General features: G+C 30.6%; 1 protein-coding gene across 1 annotated transcript; it reads left to right on the plus strand.

Moving 5' to 3' along the window:
* The first annotated feature begins 367 nt into the window (after nt 1–367).
* LOC107451087 (uncharacterized) lies at nt 368–22,593 on the plus strand. The gene is made up of 3 exons (XM_016067072.3): nt 368–505; nt 17,276–18,259; nt 22,175–22,593. Exons 1-3 carry the CDS (start codon nt 501–503, stop codon nt 22,524–22,526), a joined length of 1,341 nt encoding a protein of 446 aa, XP_015922558.2. The 5' UTR covers nt 368–500; the 3' UTR covers nt 22,527–22,593.
* Nucleotides 22,594–24,573: the final 1,980 nt, after the last annotated feature.

Raw genomic sequence — 24,573 nt, forward strand, 5'->3', positions numbered from 1 at the left:
GGAATGGATGTGATAAATTACGATTATTTCTTTTCAAACAATTAATCGCCTGCTCATTCGTTCGATTCCTCGTTTTATACGCATTCAAAACGTAACACCAGGTGCTTTTCGTTCGCTCAGGTAAAGCTATTAATTTAATAAACTTGGAAAGTGACGTAAACTGGCATGAATAAGAGCTGGTCACGTGATTTCCGTTAGGGAAAAACGATTTCTCATTGGGTGAAGAGAACGTGTGTCATGAAAGCGCAAAAACGCAAAAGATCGATATTTTATTTTATACGACTCCTCTTCGGAGAAGTGGAGAGCTTCAGATATTAATTCCTTATGAATTTTAGAACACATCGAGAGCTCTTTTATAGTTTTTACCAAATTACCTCTTCCATATTATGATTTAATTAATATAGATATGTGCTATTTAAAGTGCCTTGGAATTTTCGTCTTTTGTGATATAATTTTTTTAGTTTCTGCACTTTTTAGGACAGTATGATAACGATGATTTTATGACGTAAGTGTTAATATTTATAGTGCATTATTAATAATATTTTCAATAAAAACCATAGTGTCTAGTGATTTTAGTTATATAGAACAATTTTCATATAAAATAACTGTCTAAACATAGAACAATTTATATTAAAATTTGAATAATCATGTTAAGCAAATGTATGTGAAAGAAAAACATGTTGGGTTTTTAAACGGTAATGTTGATGTTTTCTTTCTTTCTTTTTTTTTAATTGTATAATTTATCCGCAAAGGTAAAAAAGATATAATACAGAATCATTTTTTTCTCCGTTCTTTTTTACTGACACTTAATTCATTCGTCCGAAATTTTATTTAAAATAAAATCGTTTTCATTTAGGTCTTTTGGATTCAAAATAGCTTAATATAAATTAAGTTCATGCATTTTGGGACTTTTATTGTTAGTTGTATTGCTAATTTTATTTATAAAGATATAATACAGATTTTGTTCTAATATTGTTTTTTTTTTCATTCTTTTTTTACTTACACTTAATTCATTTGTCCGTAATTTTATTAAAAAAAATTGTTTTCATTTAGGTCTTTTGGATTCTGAATAGCTTAATATGAATTAAGTTGATGCATTTTGGTAGTTTTTTTGTTAGTTGTATTGCTAATTTTATTTCGCTCATAATAAATAAACAAAATAAGCCGCGAAACTGAAATGACAGTTAGTAATTCTGTAACTGTTTTAATACGAAACTTCAAAAATTGTAAATAAAACTTGGTGTATAACATTTACAAGTACTTCATTAAAAACTCAAAAGATTAATAGACTGCGTGTGCATTTAAAAAAGCAATAACCAATAACAGAAATTTCTCCTCAAATTGAAATTCGCAATAACTTTTAAGCCGTTACAATATTATGAAATCCGTTGAGAACAATTAAAATATTACAAAATCATTAATCATTTTATAGTTGGTTAAAATTATAAAATCGTAACTTTTCATAAATAATTTTTTTTTTACAATTTTTGAATATTTAGATTGTGTGTATTGTAGTTTTAATGTCTTTCGATATTATAATGGCTATCATTATTTAGTGTACTTAATTTTATGGAATTATCATTGTTTTATCCTAATTCATCATTATTATTGTACATATTGCACTGCCTCTTATTATCATTTATTTCCCGAATGACTCACCAAGGAACAAAAAAAAAAAAGAAAAAGAAAGAAAGAAAACCAAACAAAAACATTCTCTCCGTTTTATTCTCTATATTTAATGAAAGGGTATCTTCATTGCAATAAATCTTTCATTACTTTTTAAATTTTATTAACTATAAAGGTTAAAAGAAACGCATCTAAATATCCAGTTCAAGTTTTTTTTTTCCAGGTAGAGTAGAAAGTAAACAACACAAAGAAAATATAAACAGGAAAACTTTTGCGATCTTTTATAGAACATCATTACTAAATTTGATTTTAGTTTAAGAAACATAACTAATTTTTCCTGTTTTTCTGATATTCTGATTATTTGTTCGTAATTGCTAGCCATTTCATCCAATTAGTTATATATTAAGTGAATTTTTTAACGTAATTATGTTGCGTTTAAATAATAAGTTGTTAAAATCGAATTTTTTTTAAAAAATTCCTTCTGATGCGTCTCAACTTTTAATTCGCTTTTTCTTATATTGATTTAGTTTATTATATTTCAATGTTCTTTGATGATGTTTGTTCAAAGTTGATGCTTTGATCTGCTATTAAATATTCTAATTCTTAGAATAACATCTTTTTGTTTTTAAATGCACAAGTTTATATTTAATACTTGTTAGCGATATATTTCAAATGGAATGTTTTTAATTTTTCACCATAAGTTAAATATATTTAATACATAAGAGACATATTTTTACCTTTTAAAAAAACGTTATTGAATTTTTATGCCGGTTTCACATTTGTGCAAATTTTAACTTCATTAATCATTAATTTAAATCTGTGTGTCCTAAAAGATTCTGTGGAATCGTAATTCCTTGGCATTCATTCCGTAGTACCTTAGGGAGGGTTCCACGGAACTTTTTACTCATTTTCAGAACACGAACTCTTTCTTTACTGTTTTTTTTAAAATTTATTTATTAATTTTTTTACATTTATTATTTTTTATATTTATTATTTTTCATATTTATTATTTTTCATATTTATTAATTTTTTTTAAATACTTATTTTATGTATAAGGTGTTTTGACATCGTCTTTGATTTACAGGCACTGGGAAACCTTGCCAAAAATGAAAAAAAGAATAAAATCAGTTAATTAAAAATCGCAGAGTTGTTTTTAAATGAGACAAAAATATTAATCAAAATTAGGCGAATTGTTAGTGAAGTTAGTCAATTTAAAAAATGGGTTCAAAATAATGAAAATCTTTTTTACTTTCGGAAACCGTAAAGACAATGTTTGGCACCGTTTTTGTTTTTGTTTCGTTTAAACATTAATTTGCGACTTGCAGTGTGTTATTACAGCCCAATTTCTGTCAATGTTCATAAAACATATATCTAGACTGAACATTGCATAAAAGCCTATATTTCAAAATGCGATTTTTTGTACTAAAAGCTTTACTTATTTGCAAAAAATAAATTCTTACTTTTTCGTTTAATTAGTATGATTTGATGATATGCGGTTAAAACCATACATTTAAAACCTATTTTTCAAATATGCAAAAATGCATAAAATAATAAGCATTTTAAATTTTCTTAAATAACTTTCAAACGGTTGTAGTTAAAATTAATGTTGATAGAATATAAGTCTCTTTAGGTGGTCTCTATACAAATTATGATTAACGTTTCTTTAATAAGACACGAAACCTTCAGGATAAAATTCAAAAAAGAATTTTTTTTCTTCAAAAATTTGAATTGCTCACAATAATTTGTATTTTTTTTTCCATAAATTGTAAATACTTGGGTAGTTAGATTAATTTTTGATATTACGTTAAAGTTAGCAAAATAGTTCAAATATTTACCCATAGACATAAAATAATAAGAGGAAAGCTCATTTGCATTGGATGCCTGTAAGTGACGTCATCGTTGGTAATTCGTGGCATTTTTCGATTCTGAAGCGAATCAGGTTTGACACACGCGTGACGTCCCTTACAAGTATTTAATTAAATCTAATATAAATCACATGGTTATTTTATTCGGTGAACAGCCGATCCAATTTTCTGGGTTTACGACTACTAATGTTCAACTCCGTAGTCTTGTAATTTTGAACCTCAAGCCAGAAGACAAGGGAACTCCCGGATCAAGTATCGTGAGAAATTTGCCTTCGTGGAGGACTTTTTGATGGAACTAGCCTGCATTCGCGTTACGTGGAGAGGGAGACCAGGAGAACCTCCCACGGTTAGTCTGACGGCAAGGGGACTCTTACCCATGATCCGTTCACCACTGAGGATATTTTAAGTCAGCATCGTGATCGGTACAAACCGGGTGCGGAATTCGAACCCGGCACATCTCATTGGGAGGTGAGCGCTCAATCCCCTCACCACGGCTCTTCAAAAGTTATTGAAAAAAAGTGGAAAAGGGTTTAAATTTTTTTCTTCTTATTTTTGCATTTATTAGTTTATTTATTAGACAGGGGCGTCTGCAGAAATTCTCTCAGGAGGAGGGGGAAGGAGAAAATTCAACTCTAAAAAATTTGCCTTCGTGGTGGACTCTTTGATGGAACTAACCCGTATTTACGTAACATGTAGAGGAAAACAGATAAATGTTAACCCGGCGGCAAGTGCCGTCGCGCTAATATTTTGATTTCGCGGAGGTTTTCGTGGTTTTCCTCTCCATGTAACGCAATTGCGGGTTAGTTCCAACAAAAAGGCAAATTTCTCCCAGTACTTGATCCAGGAGTTCCCTTGTTTTCTGTATTGTGTTCAAAATTACAAGGCTACGGAGTTGAACATTAGTAGTTGTTAACCCAATTTTGGGTCGGTTGCTCGACGACGGTTGTAAAAAATAACAAAGTGTTAAATTTAAAAATTACAAGCGATTTATGTTTTCACTGTGTTTCAAGTTGCTCACAGTTGACCGTAACGTATTCTTTTAAAGTCGACATGTGTCAACCCATTAACTTTATAACAATACGTTCAAAGGGAATTGAATTTTACTATTGACGAAAATCGTAAATCAAAACAGAGCAATCATACGAGGAAGCTATTATGTGATATATCATTTTCATTTCCTCGAGTCTTCGCGTTATTGATATCTCCAGCCATTATTTTTCAATTTGAGAGCCAATTTTATTTTATTCTTTCTCTTTGTTATATTTTTTTTAAAGGTCTCGAAGAAAATTGATGCGTCTCTCTCTCTCTTTTTTTTTCTTTTTTTGGCGAGAAAAACGAATGAAAGTTTAAATTATGTAGTGTAGTTTGGACGATTGTTTATTACTTTATGACGGAGGTTGTAGAGTATTTGATATTATTCAAAACTGGGAGAATATGTATACAATTTGATCTTATAATACTGTTTCGTAGAAATTTGGGTCCGTTAACGGACCCTTCACAAAATATCTTTTCATAAAAAACGGACCCTTCACAAAATAATTTATATTTTAATCGGGCCCTTCACAAATTTGTTTATCTTCATTATTGTTTTGTTAATCGAATAAACCCTTCCCGGGGGGCCGGGGGAGAGAAAAACGGTCCGAGACAAATTAAGTTTCCCCAAGTTTAAATTCCAAATGTAGTATTCTAAGAAAATATTTCTACTTTTACAAGCATCGCGTGCGCATTCTTTTTAATATTAAATCACAATTTTTTTTGTGAATAAATAATTAATCAATTTATATTTATTCATAAAATTAATTAATGGAATATTATGTAAATAAAAATTAATTTCTGGCAATTTTCTTTAAATAAAATATTATAAATTTAAGAATTGTTTAAGTTTACTTAATGCGCAACACATTAAAAGTGATACATTATTAAGTTGTGTTATACATCTTGTGCGCATTCTTATTAATATTAAATCATAATTTTTTTTCGTAAATAAATAATTGATCAATTTATATTTATTCATAAAATTAATTAATAGAATATTATGTAAATAAAAGTTAATTTCTGGCAATTTTTTTACATAAAATGTTGTAAATTTAAGAATTGTTTAAGTTTACTCAATGCGTAACACATTAAAAGTGATACATTACTAAGTTGCCAGGGGTCTGTCCAGACATTTTGTGAAAGGTCCGTTTTTCGTGAAATTGTGAAAAAATTACTCACATTCTTTCAACCAGGGTCCGCTTTTATGAATTTGTGCAAATAGGGTCCGTTATTGCAAAAAAAACTTTTTCAAGGAGTTTTTAAATTGTAAAGACATACAAGATTATGCTCAACACTGTAAAATAATTTAAAAAAATTAAATTTTAAAAAATAAACAACAATTGCTGTTTCTAAATTAGAGATGCAACATACTAATATTTGTATTTAGCCTTTACTGCTGAACGCAGAATATTCATTTCGGACGAATAATGGAAGAATCGTCTGCCGAAGACAAAATTTAGTTCGTTTACATCTGTTTTTCTCCTTCCCCCCCTTCCTGGGAAGAATTTATTCGATTTACAAAATAATAATGAAGTTAAAATATTTTGTGAAGGGTCCGTTTTTAAGTTAAAATATTTTGTGAAGGGTCCGTTAACGGACCCAAATTTCTTCTAAACAGACCCCTGGTTGCGTTATTTAAAATATGCTAATTAAAATTATTAAAAATGTGAGTGATTTTGTTTCGATTATTCGTCCGAAATGAATATTCTGTGTGGAGCAGTATAGGCTAAATACCAAATACTTGTATGTTGCATCTCTAATTTAGTAGCAGCAATTGTTGATCATAATCTTGTATCTATTTACAATTTAAAAACTTCTTGAAATGGTTTTTAGCAATTTTTGCAATAACAGGACCCTATTTTCACAAATTCACAATGGCAGGACCCTGGTTGTAAGAATGTGACTTAACGCTTATTTTGTATTCGCAAATTACGAGTAGTTTTTTTCACAATTTTACAAAAACTGGACCTTTCACAAAATGTCTGTACAGACCCCTGTTATCTGTTAAAACTGAACATACCAGTACTTAATATATACCTATTTCTACCATAGCCGGTCAAACGCCCGTACTTTATGTTTCTTAATTGAATGTATGAAATATGGATGTTAGAAAGGAAATAAACTAAAAAAACTTTTTTATAATTAGACAAAATTGTATATTGCCAATTTTTATGTACTACAAACGCAAAGGATAAGAATTTTAATTCATTACTCAACGCATTATAAATTTTACTATAAAAGTAAACAAAAATTATTTTCTGGCTAATAATTTTTAAAATGATGAATAAGTAATATACTGTTTTATATATTTTATCCTAAAATATATAAAACACCGTTAAGTAATATCTTAATATTACTTAACGCCGTTAAGTAATATCTTAATACATTTCAATAAAATAACGTCTCTTTTAACTAAAAGTCTTTGATTTGAGATAAAAAGTAAAATCGCAAAGAAAAATACTAAGAAATGAAGATAAATATGTCAGGTAAAAATCACTACTTAAAGGATAAAGTAATATTTCGCATGTAAAAAATACCAGGGGTCTGTCCAGACATTTTGTGAAAGGTCCGTTTTTGTAAAATTGTGAAAAAATTACTCGTAATTTGTGAATATAAAATAAACGTTAAGTCACATTCTTTCAACCAGGGTCCTGCGTTTGTGAATTTGTGCAAATAGGGTCCTGTTATTGCAAAAAACTCTTTCAATGAGTTTTTAAATTGTAAGGATATACAAGATTATGCTCAACACTGTAAAATTATAATAAAAAAAATAAATTTTAAAGAATAAACAGCAATTGCTGCTACTAAATTAGAGATCCAACATACAAATATTTGGTATTTAGCCAGCCTATACTGATGAACGCAGAATATTCATTTCGGACTAATAAAAGAAGAAGCCGTCTGCCGAAGACAAAACTTAGTTCGTTTATATTTGTCTTTCTTTACCCCCACCTCCCTGGGAAGAATTTATTCAATTAACAAAACAATAATGAAGGTAAACAAATTTGCGAAGGGTCCGATTAAAAGATAAATTATTTTGTGAAGGGTCCGTTTTTAAGTTAAAATATCTTGTGAAGGGTCCGTTTTTATGAAAAGATATTTTGTGAAGGGTCCGTTAACGGACCCAAATTTCTTCTAAACAGACCCCTGAATACCCTTTATTAAGTTGATCATATTCACCTTCGTTAATTAAGCATCTTATCAAATAATACTTATGGCCAATAAGAATGCACTGACAACGTTAAGAAACGATTTTAAACCATTATCTTCTAATACTACACATATAAAAGTATCCACCTGATTACTGCATAGTGCACAAAAGTAATGCATGCTGCACAAAAGTAAATAAATAAAACTCCCTGAATAAAATCTGATATTGTTAGATTGTTATTCTATATTGATTTCACTAAAATGGTTTTAAGATTTAAATTAAAATCTGTTTGCATAGAATAGAAAAAAGGTGGGATATTTATAGTTCATTCATTAATAGTGCATCTCAGTGTATAAAAATCCGTTCATTCGATCAAAAGTTAATTAGGGTGTTCCGTTTCTCAATCGGCAAACTGCAGCACAGCGAAATTTTTTTTAAAAATTACATTAGTAAAAATTCTTGAAATTAGTTTTAAAGCATACATAAATTTGGATCAAAATGTTCAGTATCTAAGGAAGTAAATAAATATTCTAGGCTTAGAAGCCTACATGAGGGATTTTTTTCAACTTTTTTTTAAAAAAGGAAAAAGGATAAAAGAGGGCTAAATGGATATTTTCCCATTAAAACTTTTTTAATAAAATGGTGAGCTTTTTAGTCTAAAGATTTCAGGAATTATTTCAATTCAATTGATTTTTCAATTCCCAGTAAAAAGTATTTCATAATTTTTGGTTGTATTTAAAATTCTTTCTCATTTTTATATTCTTGATTCTTTTTAAAGTCAATGGACGGGGAAAGCCGTAATACAAACTCACGCAATAGCTAAAAGCTTCTGATAAAATAATCATTAATTCTAGAAAACAACGATCTAATTTTTAGAAAATAACTGAATCCTTGCATTCTATTTAGAATAACAACGTGTGTTGTTTTTGTTTTATTTTCATAACAGAAGTGATTTGCGTGAAAAACCTATTTACCTAAACTAAACTACTTAATAATAAAAACCATTGATGTTTTTCTACTGATTATAAATATTTACCTAGGGTAGGATTGTTTATGCTTATACGAAATGACTAATATGCTAATATGAAATAAAGTGATATAGAAAAAAATTAATGCCAATAAGGGTTAAGATATAATTTTCCGGTTATTTTACAAGTCCGGTTATTTTCCAGTAATTTTTATTTTGTAGAACAGGAAGGTATGTTACGTAATTTAAAAATCTTTTTCTTGTGAAGTGTGTGTGTGTTTATGTTAATATGTCGCTTATAAATGTTTATAAATAATGCTTATAAATGTTATGTCGCTTATAAATATTTGCCTGGTACCTTACGATAAAAAATGTGGATGAAAATTTAATTTTACTTGAAGTTTGATATTCAATTCTTTGTATGTAGCGTGCATAATATATTTTCGGAAATTTATATTATTAGAAAATTGTACTAACACTATTAAACGAATTACGGTTTGTTTATTGTTATTATTAAGTTAAAAAAATTTCACGATTTGCTTCATACTCCACTATGTTGATTTGATAGTATTTGATTTGATATGATAGTTTAAAAAAAATTTATAAAAAATGCATAGAAAATTCTGCTTAAAGCTTGAAATTTGCATATAATATATTTGCGATTCTGTTAAAAAAAAATTGCATTGAAACCATTAAACCACACTAAAAAATTCCAGATGAAATTTTAAACTACTGGCACCATCAGTGCAGCATCTATAAAATCCATTTTTACTGTGAAAATTTATTTACCATAATTTTTACAGAAATATTTAAGCAATTACGGTGATTTTACTGTAAATATTACCGTATATAAAAACATCAGATATTTCAGATTCTTTGGTCCGTAAAACTTTACGGTAAAAATGGATTTAAAGCTTCCTGAAAACGGTAAAAAGCTTCCCGTGTGTTCCTGAGCAACACTGTTAAGTTTATTTACTCATGTTTTTAGATTAAAATTAGTTCCATTTGATTATACTTGTTTCTTATGACAATAGATTAAAAAATTAATTTTATGGCTTTTCCCCACTAACTCTTATGTCATATGTGATAGTGTGGAAAAAAAGCTTCATTTTTCTTTTCTTTTTCTTAAATAAAAATATACATCTAATAAAATAAGCATCAAAATTTAATAAATATAAAAAATAATGATTTGAAAATATCAGATTGATTAAAAATTATGATTCGTAAACTTCTTTTTGGCAAATTTTTTAAGTTTATATTCCCCCTATATCATAAACAAGACCCTTTCTCTATATTTTCCCTGTGTTTTTTTTTATTTTCTCTTTTACACGTGATTATTTTAAAAATTGTTCATATTTTATTTTCAAAGCGTAATTTTTCTAGATTTGCATCGTAATGGGAGCAATAAATGATTTCTGATATAGCGAGTGAATTAAGAAATAAAAAAAAAAAAAGACGAGTAAAGTAAACAAATCAGTGAATCGTCATATTAAAGAATTAGCCAATCAACGTAAAACAACGTATTAGTGAACTAATTTATAAATATATGATTAATTATTCATTTAATTTATAATTTAAAATGCGGTTATTTACAAGAATTCTTCTTTTTTATTTCTCGAACAAAAAGTAAAGCTTATTTTCTATTATTATCTAATTTCAACTGAATTTATAACGACAAAGGAAAATATCATGATTCGAAATTCCGCGGAACAAGAGCTCTTAAATTGGTTATTAATTTCTCTTAATTATAATGTTATCTCTTAAATTAATTCTTATATCAGTTCTAAACGTTTCCTACAAGGTGCGAGCAAATTTCATAGCCAATCCAGATTTATATTATTTTCTGACATGAACAAACAAACACAAAATTAGAAGAAAAAAATAGTTATAAAAATTTACAAAAAAGAGAAGAGAAAAAAAGGGAGGCAATAATTTAAAAGGGAAATTATTTTCTTCTTTTTTTTGGCAACTAGAAAAACGCAATTTCTAAAATTTTCTTTTTTGATAATCGGTGCTTAACAAAGCAAATTTCACTTCAAGGACATGCCTTAAACGTAGATTTTAATCTAATAGTGTATTAAATTTATTTCTAATATTTTATTTGATCTCATTTTTTGCATGATTTTGGTTGAAAACATCCTGCAAAATGAGGAAAAAATGCAAAATATTTACATTCGACAATTTACGAAATTGCATTATTAGGGTAGCCTTCAATTCAATATTCCGTTTTTTTCCATTATTGTTTTTTATTCATGAAGTTAGTACCATAAAATAAACGATTTTTATGATAATAGTTAATTTCGACAAACTTCCTTAACAGAGCTATATATAGAGGTACTTATATTTATCTGAATATTTTTTCCGCTTTTTGGGTTAGAATAGAGAAATTTAATATTAATTCAACACATTTATTTTTTATTGGAGAAGGGTTTGTTTCGTTTTCCCGATAAATTTGAAGCAAAATAGCATTTAATGAATTCGTTTTTTAAGCGGAAAAAGCTATAAAATTTACTTTACTCAAGAACCAATTTTTTAAAAAAGTTGTTATATTTTAAGAGAAAAAAATTTAGCTTCAAATTATAAAAATTTTATTTTAAAGTTGAAACAATAATTTTTTTAAAATACTAGGAGGCTTGTCTTCCTGTTCGCCCCCCTTAGTTGCTTCGCATTCATTATAGTTTTTTGTCTTCAGAATCGATAAAAAAGGTCATTATGTTAATAAAATCGATAATTATTAAAATGTTATGTAAGCACATTTTTTAATATGCTAATCGGGGCTATAGGAACAGTTAAATACAGTCCCTGGCCAAACTATTAGATGCACTATAGGATTCTATGTAAAATGTTAATTATCAAGTGATACTAAAAAGCTTTATTCTTTTTGCGCAACTGAAACCGGTTTGCACTTGTTTACGTTCTTTTATCAATTGGTTATATTAAAGGCCAGTTTACACGGTCCAATTTCTTAAATTCGAGAAATTGGACGGATTTCTCTGTCCAAGAAATTGGATGATTCATCGACACTATCCAAGTTCTTGAATGTCATTGATTCGTTGAAAGAAAAACTTGCGCATGCGCATTGTTTATATTCAACATTATAAAATAATACTTACATAAGTTTAAAATTACTAAATAAATTCAAATAAAATCATAATAACACAAATAAACCGCAACAGATCAATTTATTTGAACTAAAATATATGAAAACAGACTACAAAATGACATAATTTGCTGCCTGCTTGTTGACGTCACAAAACCTAAGACGCTGATTGGTTAAGAGAGAAAAAACTTGGATGGAAAGTAGAACACGCTCTACTATCGTCCAAGAAGTTGGACCAAGTTCTTGGATGATTGTTGGCACGATCCAAGCTCAAAGCAAAACAAGTTTCCATCAATATCAATCAATCACTGTCCGAGAAATTGGATCGTCTAAACAGGCCTTTAGACCATATATAATCAGGGGTCTGTTTAGAAGAAACTTGGATCCGTTAACGGACCCTTCACAAAATATCTTTTCATAAAAACGGACCCTTCACAAATTTGTTTATCTTCATTATTGTTTTGTTAATCGAATAAACTCTTCCCGGGAGGGGGGATGAAGAAAGACGGTTCGAGACAAAGTTTAAATTCCAAATGTAGTATTCTAAGAAAATATTTCTACTTTTACAAACATCTTGTGCGCATTCTTATTAATATTAAATCATATTTTTTTTGTAAATAAATAATTGATCAATTTATATTTATTCATAAAATTGATTAATGGAATATTATGCAAATAAAAATTGATTTCTGGCAATTTTTTAAATAAAATATTATAAATTTAAGAATTGTTTAAGTTTACTTAATGCATAACACGTTAAAAGTGATACATTTACTAAGTTGTGCTATTTAAAATATGTCAATTGAAATTATTAAAAATGTGAGTGATTTTGTTTCCATTATTCGTTCGAAATGAATATTCTGCGTTGAGCAGTATAGGTTAAATACCAAATACTTGTATGTTGCATCTCTAATTTAGTAGCAGCAATTGTTCAGCAGAATCTTGTATCTATTTACAATTTAAAAACTTCTTGAAAAGGTTTTTAGTAATTTTTGCTATAACAGGACCCTATTTGCACAAATTCACAAAAGCAGGACCCTGGTTGAAAGAATGTTACTTGACGCTTATTTTGTATTAGCAAATTACGAGTAGTTTTTTCACACTTTTACGAAAACAGTACCTTTCACAAAATGTCTGGACAGACCTTATAAATAATTAGACCAAAGTATTAGACGCACTGCAGTGTTTTAATAATGACATATTTTGCACGTGTTTACATGCAATACTTTAATATTTAAACATACATGTAATGGGTTCTTATTCAGGAGATGTTTTATATATACTTCCTATTTGTATTTATTTTTAACGTATTGCATTGCAATGTTAACCCATTGATACACGAGCGTAAACAAGTGCAAACCGGTTTCAGCTGCGTAAAAACAATAAAACTGTATAGTATCACTTGATAATAAAGATTTTACACAGAATATTACAATGAGTCTAATACTATATACTTCAGTCGAACTCTGTTATTGTGAATTCTTTGCGGAATCAGAAATAAGTTCACTATAAACGATGATTCACTATATCCTAAATATAAAAAAAAAAATGAATTTTTTTTTTTTTTTTTTGCTTTAAAAGATCCAAAAAAAAATCGAGTTAAAGGGAGTAAAGTTCGAGTAATCGAGAATAATTAACATGAAATTGAAGATAAAAGGGTCGGGACCTCATAAAAAAATCGAGTTATAGTAATATTCGAGTTATCGTACTTCGAGTTAAAGCGAATTGACTATATAGTTCAGTCGAACTCTGTTATTATGAATTCTCTGCGGAATCAGCAATAAGTTCACTATAAACGATGATTCACTATATCCTAATTATCAAAAAAATAATTTTTTTTTTTTTTTGCTTTAAAAGATCCAAACAAAATCGAGTTAAAGGGAGTAAAGTTCGAGTAATCGAGAATAATTAACATGAAATTGAAGATAAAAGGGTCGGGACCTCATAAAAAAATCGAGTTATAGTAATATTCGAGTTATCGTACTTCGAGTAAAAGCGAATTGACTGTAGTTTGGCCAGGGACTGTATACCGTACTCGTTCCATGGAGTTTTAAATATAGATTCTTTCTTACCTTTTTTATTTTTTATTCTGAATTATTAACGGAGTACATGTTCCGAAATAGTTTCATTTCTGCTGGTGGTTGTGAAGGTCAAATAAGTGGGGAGTTCTCAGTTAAGTGTTTCATGCATACATAATGAAAACGCTAAACGAGAGTTGGTTATAATGTTTTATCTCGAAAAAAAGAATATTACTTAACAAAGGATTCCACAAATAGCCAGTTTATGGAATTTTTATGGTCAGGTCAGCTGTTATTTCGGTCGAGTTAAGAAATACGATAATTTATTCGTTTACAGTTTATGGTAATGGTGCAAAAAGAAAAGGAGTTTTTTTTAGGTTTAAAAAAATATTTTTCAAACCATTTTTTTAGAAATAAATATTAGTTATTTTGATTGTAAATATGTATTTCTCAAGGGCAATGACCCCCTAAAACTCAACTTTTCTTCATTTTGCAATTATTAAAACTAAACAGTAAGTAAAGTAAACTCAGTGTGCGTAGAGTTTTTAAAAAATGCTTAAAGGGGTTTATTTTTGATTTACGTTTTTTAAAAACCCTTAAAAGTGCATTTTTTTTATTCGGGGTTTGTAAAAAGTGCTTAATTTTCTATGTTTTGAAAAGAGATTTTTTCTTTGCAGTGTCGATTGTCCTTCTAAATTACAAGAAATGCATTATTTTTCACAATTTTCTCTGCAATATTTATCAGAAACTAATTATTTTATAATGAGTATGTAAAGGTTTTGTGGAATATTTTTGAATTTTATTGATTTCATGTTTTTAAATTAAGAACTTTAAACGATAGAAAACAAATTATTTTTATTACTGCATGCACAGATCCTAATTATGATTTTTTGGATAGTGATTAAAAATATTTTTTGAGTGCTTGAAAAATACTTAAAAGATGCTTATTTTTTGTTGAAAAATCTGACTACTCACCCTGATAACTGAATTTTTTTACCTTGGATTCAAAGTCTTGATGGCATAATAATAACCAATACAGAGGTGTGTAATTAGTATCACACAAACCTTTAAATTTGAATTGCATATTGTATAAAAACATTATCTTCAAACATGCTCCATCGATATTTTAAGATCTATTAATCGCATTTCCATCTTGTTTTTTTAAATTTTTTTTAAAGAAAGTTGTAAAAGAATAAATTTTCCAAATTTTTTCTTTAAACTTGAAAAAAAAGAGGCATAAAAGTAATATATATTATATTGTGTTTAATTTAAAGAGTTTTTTTTTCTCCCAATTTTGCATAAAAAGTGGACTTTGAAGATTATATGAATCTCAATTATACATACAATAAATAAAAGATATTACATTGAACTCAATTGTCTAAAAACATAATGAAAATCGGATAAATATTGAAAGGAAGAGGTAGCAAAATATTTTATCCAATTGAACACAATCGAAGTATGTCGATTCATACCTGGTATCCTAAAAATGGCTGACGAATTTTGATAAAAATGAAAAAAATGGAACTTGATTAAAATATACAATTTCAGACATTTATGAGTGCGAAACTAGTTATTTCATTCCACAGAATTGCAAATTTGATAGATTTTTCATCAATAGATGGCGTTTCAAGCGCTCAAGAGATGCGACAGGGAAATTGAATCCGTATCATCCTCAGTCGGTATTACGCAACAAAATCACTTAATCACCACTCGTGAAGGCTTTTGATGATAATTCTCACGTTAGAACAGTGTATATTCATCTGTTCTGAATACCAATTTTATATACTGATTGAAGATATTATTCTGCAGCGCCATCTATTGGCAGGAATTTTAACTAAATTTAACTAAATAAATATGAAATCTTCGACATTGAAAAATTTTTCGATCTTCCCCTTTCCTTAAATTTAAGAACATGAGTTATAATAACCGCGATTTTTTCTTAATATTTACAGATTAACAAAAGCAGGCTGTTCAGTAATGACCGAAATTATTTTTTATTTTTAAATAAATAACAATAAATCATAATAAAGTAAAATCGTAAGTTATCATTGGAGGTCACAATGTAATATTTTTGCACGAAATAACAGTAAGACTACAGAAACCTAACGAATCACAACAGAAGAAAGTGGGACTGAAAATGTCATAACCTGTGTAAAAAAAAGAGAGGGTAAATTAACCAGGTAATTAAATTGGTTATGTTTTTCATCCCGTCTTCGTCACTATTGATATTTTTGCTTTTTTCCCTCACTAAAATATAAATTTACAACCCTTACTGAGTATCCTTTTGAACTTCATTTTTGACAAATGTTTTAAAAATGTGCATTAAGATTTAAGCGTGGTCATTACGGTAACACCATATATAACGTTGCTGACACTACCTTTATAATTTGTTTCCAAAAATCACTGACACATATTAATCACAACAGCTATTTTTGGTGTCTATTTGTGCTCTAACAATTTGCATTTATCCGAATTCAGAAATCGTTGAAACTAATGAATTCTGCAAGCATTCCGGAACAAAACTATGTATCATTTTGAGGGGGGGGGGATGAACGGAGACGGAGTTACGGGTCATCATCATGCATATAAATAGTCAATTAACGAACGATAACCGCATGTTCTGCCTTAATTCTAATTATGGACCGGGGTATTCTTGAAGTTCATCCGCAAAAGTGTTGCCATCGAGTAATCTGCATATCTGGAATGTCATTAAAAATCATGGAAACTCATGAATTTCGACCTCGATCGAAACTTGTCATGGAAAGTCATGATTTTAAGTGATAAATACTAAGAATTCATAGAAACTCTCAGTTCATTATGGATTTTTGACTACTGTAGCCCTTAATAATGACGCACGATTTAAATATCCTGCAATTTGTATTAACATGCAGGGCCCTAGGTCAGGCAGGGGCCCCTTGGTTTTATATGTAGTTATTAAACTTATATTTGTAGAAAATTTAATAAATGTTTTGAGCCTGATAAATATTAAAAATTTTAGTAAAATTTAATTTTAAAAACGATTTCATTTTGAAAAAATTTAAAGTTAACACTTTTGTTTATTCTGTGAAATATTTTTTTAATTTTTATTTCGGCTTAAAAGACATTAAATATTTTTAATTCCATTTTTCTAATTTGTATGTTTGTTACGGCTAATTGCTGAGTTTTTTTTCAGTTTGTTTAATAGTTTAGTCCTTTTTTATTGCATTTGTTTAAATGATCTGATTAAAAATTGTGCAAAGCACACACACATCAAAGCATTGCCTCACATCATGTAAAACAATACTGTTTGTAAGAAAGAGCGTTATAGTCAGTTTGGTCTCCCTTCGACTTTATTGAGTAATAATGTATTTGCCCATGTAAGCCATGGCAAGTGTTTGGTAGAAGTCATAAAAAATCAAAGAATGTCATGGATTAAAAAACTCTAGATTTAGTAGGTATAGGTTATTCTTCTCTAATTTTACGACAAAGCATTGTTTTATTTTCAACATCGTTTCTTTTTTTTGCTCTTTTCAGGTTTACAAACACCATGGAGATACTACTTAGCAACTGCACCCTTTCAACTGCATCTTACGAAGGCGACAAGGCTTACGTCTTCCTCGCCTCCACGACAGCCGTCCTCTCTTTCTTCCTCAATCTAAGTCAGTTCATCATCATCATCCATCAGCGATTACTCAAAGAAAACAAAAACATCATCATCATCAACCTCTGCATTTGCGGTCAGCTCTCATCCGCTTCGGTGATCTGGTACATCTACAAGGTCGTCTCCTTCTGGCAAGAGGAACGCCTGGTGGACGATTACTTGCTGTGCTTCTTGCTGCCATCCGGTCTGCATCTTCTGACCATTTTCATCTTCACGCCTTTAATCACCTTATTAGTCCTGCAGCACAATCTGGTGATTCGACCCAAGACTGGAAAGCGATTCCAAAGCACTCATTTGGTGATTGGATTGCTGATCGTTCTCTCCTGGTGCCAAGCCATCATCATATCCATCATACCATTAACCGGTTGGAACAACTGGAACGGTGTTTGTTCTCTTCCACTAGCATGGTCTCCGTCCTTCACTATATTAATTTGTATTATATACTTCTTACACTATCCAATAGTGCTGATATTACTGGCAGATTTGTGCCTGTGGTCTTCAAAGCGGAGAAATTCCATCAGTCCAGAACCGCTTTGTTGCCAATCGAAACTCGAGCTTTGTCACGCCGTCCGAATAGCAGAAAAGCCTTTGAGCAACAGGAATGCTATTTTTCTATTTCTATTGTACATGGCAGGAACGATGCCTTTCATGTGTTACGCTGCTAGCGTTGTCATGGATCAAGACATGGACTTCTGCAGCTCGTTGGTTGCTAATGAAAAAGCTGCGATGTGGACTTCTTGGGTGACAGTTGTTTTTGCTGCAATCCGTCCGTTGTTTCACATATTTATGGAAGACGATTTGGGCGACGCTACTGCAGTTTTCATCACAACAGTGTCCAGGAGAAAAAACTGCAATACGTGATATTTACAGAACTATGAAATTGTATTTATTTTTTAAAGTGTCAAAAATACGATTTTTTTTCGCTTCATTTTGTGGAATGTATTGTGTTTTTAGCTGTTTCTTTCCTGTATAAAAAGTCAGTATGCAAACAAGTATGAAGAAAGGTTACTTCATTAGACCACTTCAAAAAAAATGATCGTCTAATTCGTCAATTTTATTGTGTTCGTGTTAATGCAATTATTACTTTACATACTACACATATCTATTTGGCAATTATTTTTCTTTTATTTTATAGCCGTCGTTGAACAGCCGACTCAATCTTTGAGTTTACAAGTACTAATATTTAACTCTGTTGCCTTGTAATTTTGAACCCAATCCAAAAGACACGGGAACTCCTGGATCAAGTATTGGGAGAAATTTGCATTCGTGAAGGACTTTTTGATGTATTTGCGTTACATTGAGAGGAAGACCACGAGAATCTCCCACGGTTAGCCGAGTGGCAAGAGAACTCTAACCCATAATCCGTCTACCATTGAGAATATTTCACGCCAGCATTGTGGTCGATACAAGCCGAATACGGTTTGTCGGTCTCTATGGTTTGTCGACCACCTTTATGATCGCGTTTGGGAGGCGCGGAATAATTTTTTCCATAGCCTTTGTATTGAAGAAAACCTTTAGGAGAGACCATTAAAACCTCTCCTAGCGACCGGGCAAACTTTGGTACCAAATGCGAAAAAGGCCAAACAAGGAAATATGAAAAAATATCGAAACAAAAAACTTATTTAGAGAGCTCTTCTCAACGATATATCCTCATGTTGCATCCAGAGTGCTCTAAAGATAATGCTATCAATGATTTACTTCTAGAGCTGCAAGTTAAATTATTAAAAATTTATTAGAAAAAACAAACCTCTTCTCACTTTTTAAAGCTAACTAATTTTTATCATACAAAATTAAATGCAAACTTAAACAAAAAATTTAATTGTTTATTCATTTAAAATAGCTTGATCATTCATAAATTTGTTTTTACATATAATTATGTAAGTTGGGATCATTTTCATAGACGCTAAATTTAATTCATGGATTCGTCTTTTCATCACGCGCTTATCGAAGCGGCATTTTCGCACCAAGAAAATGACACTCTTAAATTAAAATCTTTCGCGAAAAATCATGCACCTTCGTTAACAATTTTGAAACCTCTAAGAACGACCAATTTCCATCAACGACCATTTTACCACGGAACAGAGAGTGGTCGCACCCGAGGGGTTTAACTCTACTAATCATTCTAGTCAAAGAACGACGATTTGACAATGGCTAAATCTTATGAAAAAAAAAAAAAAAAACTGGGGTTCGATCCTTGAACTTGAAGCCAAACCAGCTTCAGATCAATGGCTATCTTTTTTGTCTGGGGAAAAAATATTGCCGCAATCAGTAACTGCCTTATCCCAACACCTCCTAGAATAGAGCAGGCCTCTGCACGGGTTACCATAAATATCCTTCAGTAGTCCAAACGTAATGACTAAGGCCCGGATTTTGATGACATTTGCATTTTTTTTTGCATTTTTTGAGATTTATAGGGCATTTTCTTTAAATTTTGGGGCGTATTTTGCATTTTAAAGCATTTTTTAAATTTTTTGTTAGTTTTTTTCTAATTTTTATTATTACACTGGCTTACAAACACTGAAGAAAATCTCTAGGATATTAAAAGGTGAAGCAACATCTTTTCAAAATGAGGAGGAATTGTCAGTAAGTGTGACCGTCCTTTTCAAGTACGCAGCAATAACATCAGTAGACGTTGAAAGAAGCATCTCCTGGTATAAAAATTTGCTTTCAGACAAGAGAAGCTCGTTTACATTTCAAAATATTAAAAAAAATTTAATAATACACTGTAATTCTGATATTTGGTAATATTATGAGATGGAAGTTGTTAAGTTTCTATACAAAATGAAAATGTTTTGGAGTCAATATATTTTTCTTTTTTTTTTGTTGTTATTTCAGGATATAAAACATATTTTTCAAACTTAAATTAACGTAGAGCAAGTATTGCATTTCTTTATATTTTTTGAAACATAATAATTTTAAAGAGTAAAACATTGTTTTAGTTCAATATTTTTACTTCTATTTAAGTCATGTCATAGGGCATTTTTAGCGCAATTTTCGCATTTTAAGGGCGTTTTTTGAACTTTTAAGGGCATTTTTTGCAGTTTGTAAGGGCATTTTTTGCACTTAAGGGCATTAATTGAGATTTTTTTGGTCATCAAAATCCGGGCTCTAGTAATGACATATTTTTTATTTGCAACCACTGCGCAGCTTAGTACCCCGAACGTAATGACATCTTTCTTATTTTTCGTCTACTGCACAGTTAACTTCGCCACATTGGACTACTAAATTGATCCGTGCTGAGGCCTTCCTTATTCTAGGAGGTGCTGCTTAGCCTCGGAACCCCCTGGCACGCAAAGGGATGTGGCGGGAATGCTTTTCTTTATTTCTAGTCAATAAAATAATAAATGAACCGTTTGATAAAGGCAGGTAGGTACTTTATTTACGTCGCACTAGAGCTGCATATTGGGCTATTGGCGACGTTCTGGAAAACACCCCTGAGTGAGGATCCGAAGACATGCCATCGCAATTTTGATCCTCTGCAGAGGGGCCGTTGACCTGCGCGCGAAGTCAAGCACTTAACGTTAGATCTGTTTAACGAGGACCGATACCGCACACTCTCGGTTTCTACGCTGGATGATAGAAGTGGTCATCTACCAGCTCACTGACAGCAGCCAGTGATGCTTGACTTCGGTGTTCTACTAGGAACCGTGTCTTTACGATCAGTCCACTGCGGGACCGTTTGATAAAAAAATATTAAGTAAAGAAAGAAATTAATTCGGAGCTAATATGAAGACATTATTTTTCACTATCCAATGATAGGAATAAGAGATAATTTAGTAATCGGCAGATATAGTCGAATATCGGATAGAAAAAAAATATTCTGAGTATCTTTGTTGTAAAAGAAAGTAGTTTCAGTGGTTAAATTTTTTTTTTTATAAATAAAAAAAATTATTATAAATTAAATGCATGCTAATCTTATTTAAAATATATATATTTGCTGAATTTAAAAAGTGACCAATAATAAAGTAGATTACTTTTTGTAAATCTGACTTCATGCCTTACTTTTCCAGTTAATATTCGTAATAATTCAATGAATAAAATAAAACCAGCATAAAAGCATATGAAATAAAAGGATTATTTTTAAATTACTATTGATAATTTGCAGTTTGAATTCATTTTTACCCTCTTTTTTGTTTTTAGCATCGAAGGGATTTTGTAAGAGAATCCCACCAATTTAATGAATACGCAATTTCTATCGGCGCGAAGTTTTTAATATTTTCTTTTATTATTAGAGAGAAATTTGCTCGCTACGCTTGCCCACTCTCAAAAATTCTGACGCAGCTCCTTTCTATAGTGAGCGTAATATATATATATATATATATTCATACAGACAGATATAATATATCTGTTCTGTGTGTGTATGTTTTTAAAGGGAAGTTACGAACTCAACATTGTTTTCATTCAGTTCGGTGGAATTTTTATTTTATTAAAAATTAACAATGGTCAAATATTAAGTTAGTTTTAAATAAACAAAGGCAAAACTGATGTTGTTTTTATAAGTAAAGCACATTTAGATAAATTTTGCAATATCACTTTCTCCCTTTACCTCATTAGTTAGGATTATCATTCGCATTTAAATCACAAATATCTCTATAATGAGCATATATGGCAACGTTACTTTTGAAAAGTAACGAGTAAAAGTACAAGTATTTTTAAAAAAAGTAACGAGTAAAAAGTAAAAAGTTCTTATTTTAAAAAGTAACGAGTAAAAAGTACAAGTAAAAGTACAAGTACTAAACAAAAAAAGTAACGATTTAAAAGTACATTTNGAGAAATTCCATCAGTCCAGAACCGCTTTGTTGCCAATCGAAACTCGAGCTTTGTCACGCCGTCCGAATAGCAGAAAAGCCTTTGAGCAACAGGAATGCTATTTTTCTATTTCTATTGTACATGGCAGGAACGATGCCTTTCATGTGTTACGCTGCTAGCGTTGTCATGGATCAAGACATGGACTTCTGCAGCTCGTTGGTTGCTAATGAAAAAGCTGCGATGTGGACTTCTTGGGTGACAGTTGTTTTTGCTGCAATCCGTCCGTTGTTTCACATATTTATGGAAGACGATTTGGGCGACGCTACTGCAGTTTTCATCACAACAGTGTCCAGGAGAAAAAACTGCAATACGTGATATTTACAGAACTATGAAATTGTATTTATTTTTTAAAGTGTCAAAAATACGATTTTTTTTCGCTTCATTTTGTGGAATGTATTGTGTTTTTAGCTGTTTCTTTCCTGTATAAAAAGTCAGTATGCAAACAAGTATGAAGAAAGGTTACTTCATTAGACCACTTCAAAAAAAATGATCGTCTAATTCGTCAATTTTATTGTGTTCGTGTTAATGCAATTATTACTTTACATACTACACATATCTATTTGGCAATTATTTTTCTTTTATTTTATAGCCGTCGTTGAACAGCCGACTCAATCTTTGAGTTTACAAGTACTAATATTTAACTCTGTTGCCTTGTAATTTTGAACCCAATCCAAAAGACACGGGAACTCCTGGATCAAGTATTGGGAGAAATTTGCCTTCGTGGAGACTTTTTGATGTATTTGCGTTACATTGAGAGGAAGACCACAAGAATCTCCCACAGTTAGCCGAGCGGCAAAAAGGACTCTAACCCATAATCCGTTTACCACTGAGGATATTTCATGTCAGCATTGTGGTCGACACAAGCCGAATGCAGTTTGTCGGTCTCTATGGTTTGTCGACCACCTTTATGATCGCGTTTGGGAGGCACAGAGTTTTTTTCCCCGTAGACTTTGTATTGAAGAAAGCCTTTAGGAAAAAAAAGACAAACCTCTTCCCATCTTTTAAAGCTAACTAGTTTTTACGATATATAATTAAATGCAAACTTAAACAAAAAATATAATTATCAATTTATTTAAAAATAGCTTTATCATTCGTAAATTTGTTTTTACATACAATTATTTAATTTGGGATCATTTTTTATAGACGCTAAATTTTATCCAACGATCCGTCTTTTCATGACACCAATCAGAGCGGCATTTCCGAACCAAGAAAATGACTCTGACTAAAATTAAAATCGTTTGCGAAAAATCATGCACCTTCGATAACAATTTTGAAGTCAATGGGAGTAACCTCTAAGAACGACTAATTTCCATCAACGACCATTTTACCGTGGAACGGAGAGAGATCGCACCCGAGGGGTTCAACTGTACTAATTATTCTAGTCAATGAACTACGATTTGACAATGGCTAAATGTTATGAAAAACTGGGGTTCGATCCTTGAAGCCAAACCAGCTGCAGATCAATGGCTATCTTTTTGTCTGGGGAAAAAAGATTGCTGCAATCAGTAATTGCCTTAGCCTCCGAATCCCGCGGCACACAAAGGGCTGTTTCTTTAGTTCTAGTCAATAAAATAATATGTGAAACTTTGATAAAGGTAGGTAGGTACTTTATTTACGTCGCACTAGAGCTGCACAATGGGCTATTAGCGACGGTCTGGGAAACATCCACGCATTTTGACGCTAACAAAATAGACGAAAAATTAAATAAATAAAAATATAAAAGAAAATAATAAAATTGAACTAAAATTTAAAAAAAAAAACGTTTTTTAAGTAGACTGATAAGGGAAAATAATTTTATTTTTTCTTCAGCCTAAAATGGAAAATATCACTTCGTACTAGACTTCTTTCACCACCAGAAATTCCCCATGTTCTTCGAAAATGATTCGTCCAACGTATTGCTTTTTAATTGAGACAAAAAAAATTAGTAGTCTACTTAAAAAGGCAGGTACTTTACTTAAGTTACACCAGAGCTGCACAATGGGCTATTGGCGACGTTCCGGGAAACATCCCTGAGTATGATCCTCTGCAGAGGGGATGGCTCCCCTGCTTTTGTAGCCCGTCGACCTGCGATCGAAGTCGAGCACTTAACGGTAGAACTGTTTAACGAGGACCGATACCGCACACCCTCGATCCCTACACTGGCTGATAGAAGTGGTCAACCACCCGCTTACTGACCGCAGCCAGTGATGCTTGACTTCGGTATTCTACTGGGAACCGTGTCTTAACGATCAGTCCACTACGGGACCGTTTGATAAAAAATATTAAGTAAAGAAAGAAATTAATTCGGAACTAATATGAAGACATTATTTTTCACTATCCAATGATAGGATTAACAGATAATTTAGTAATCGGCTGATCTAGT

The sequence above is a fragment of the Parasteatoda tepidariorum genome, chromosome 5 (genome assembly GCF_043381705.1).
Source record: "Parasteatoda tepidariorum isolate YZ-2023 chromosome 5, CAS_Ptep_4.0, whole genome shotgun sequence".
Taxonomy (NCBI): Eukaryota; Metazoa; Arthropoda; class Arachnida; order Araneae; family Theridiidae; genus Parasteatoda; species Parasteatoda tepidariorum.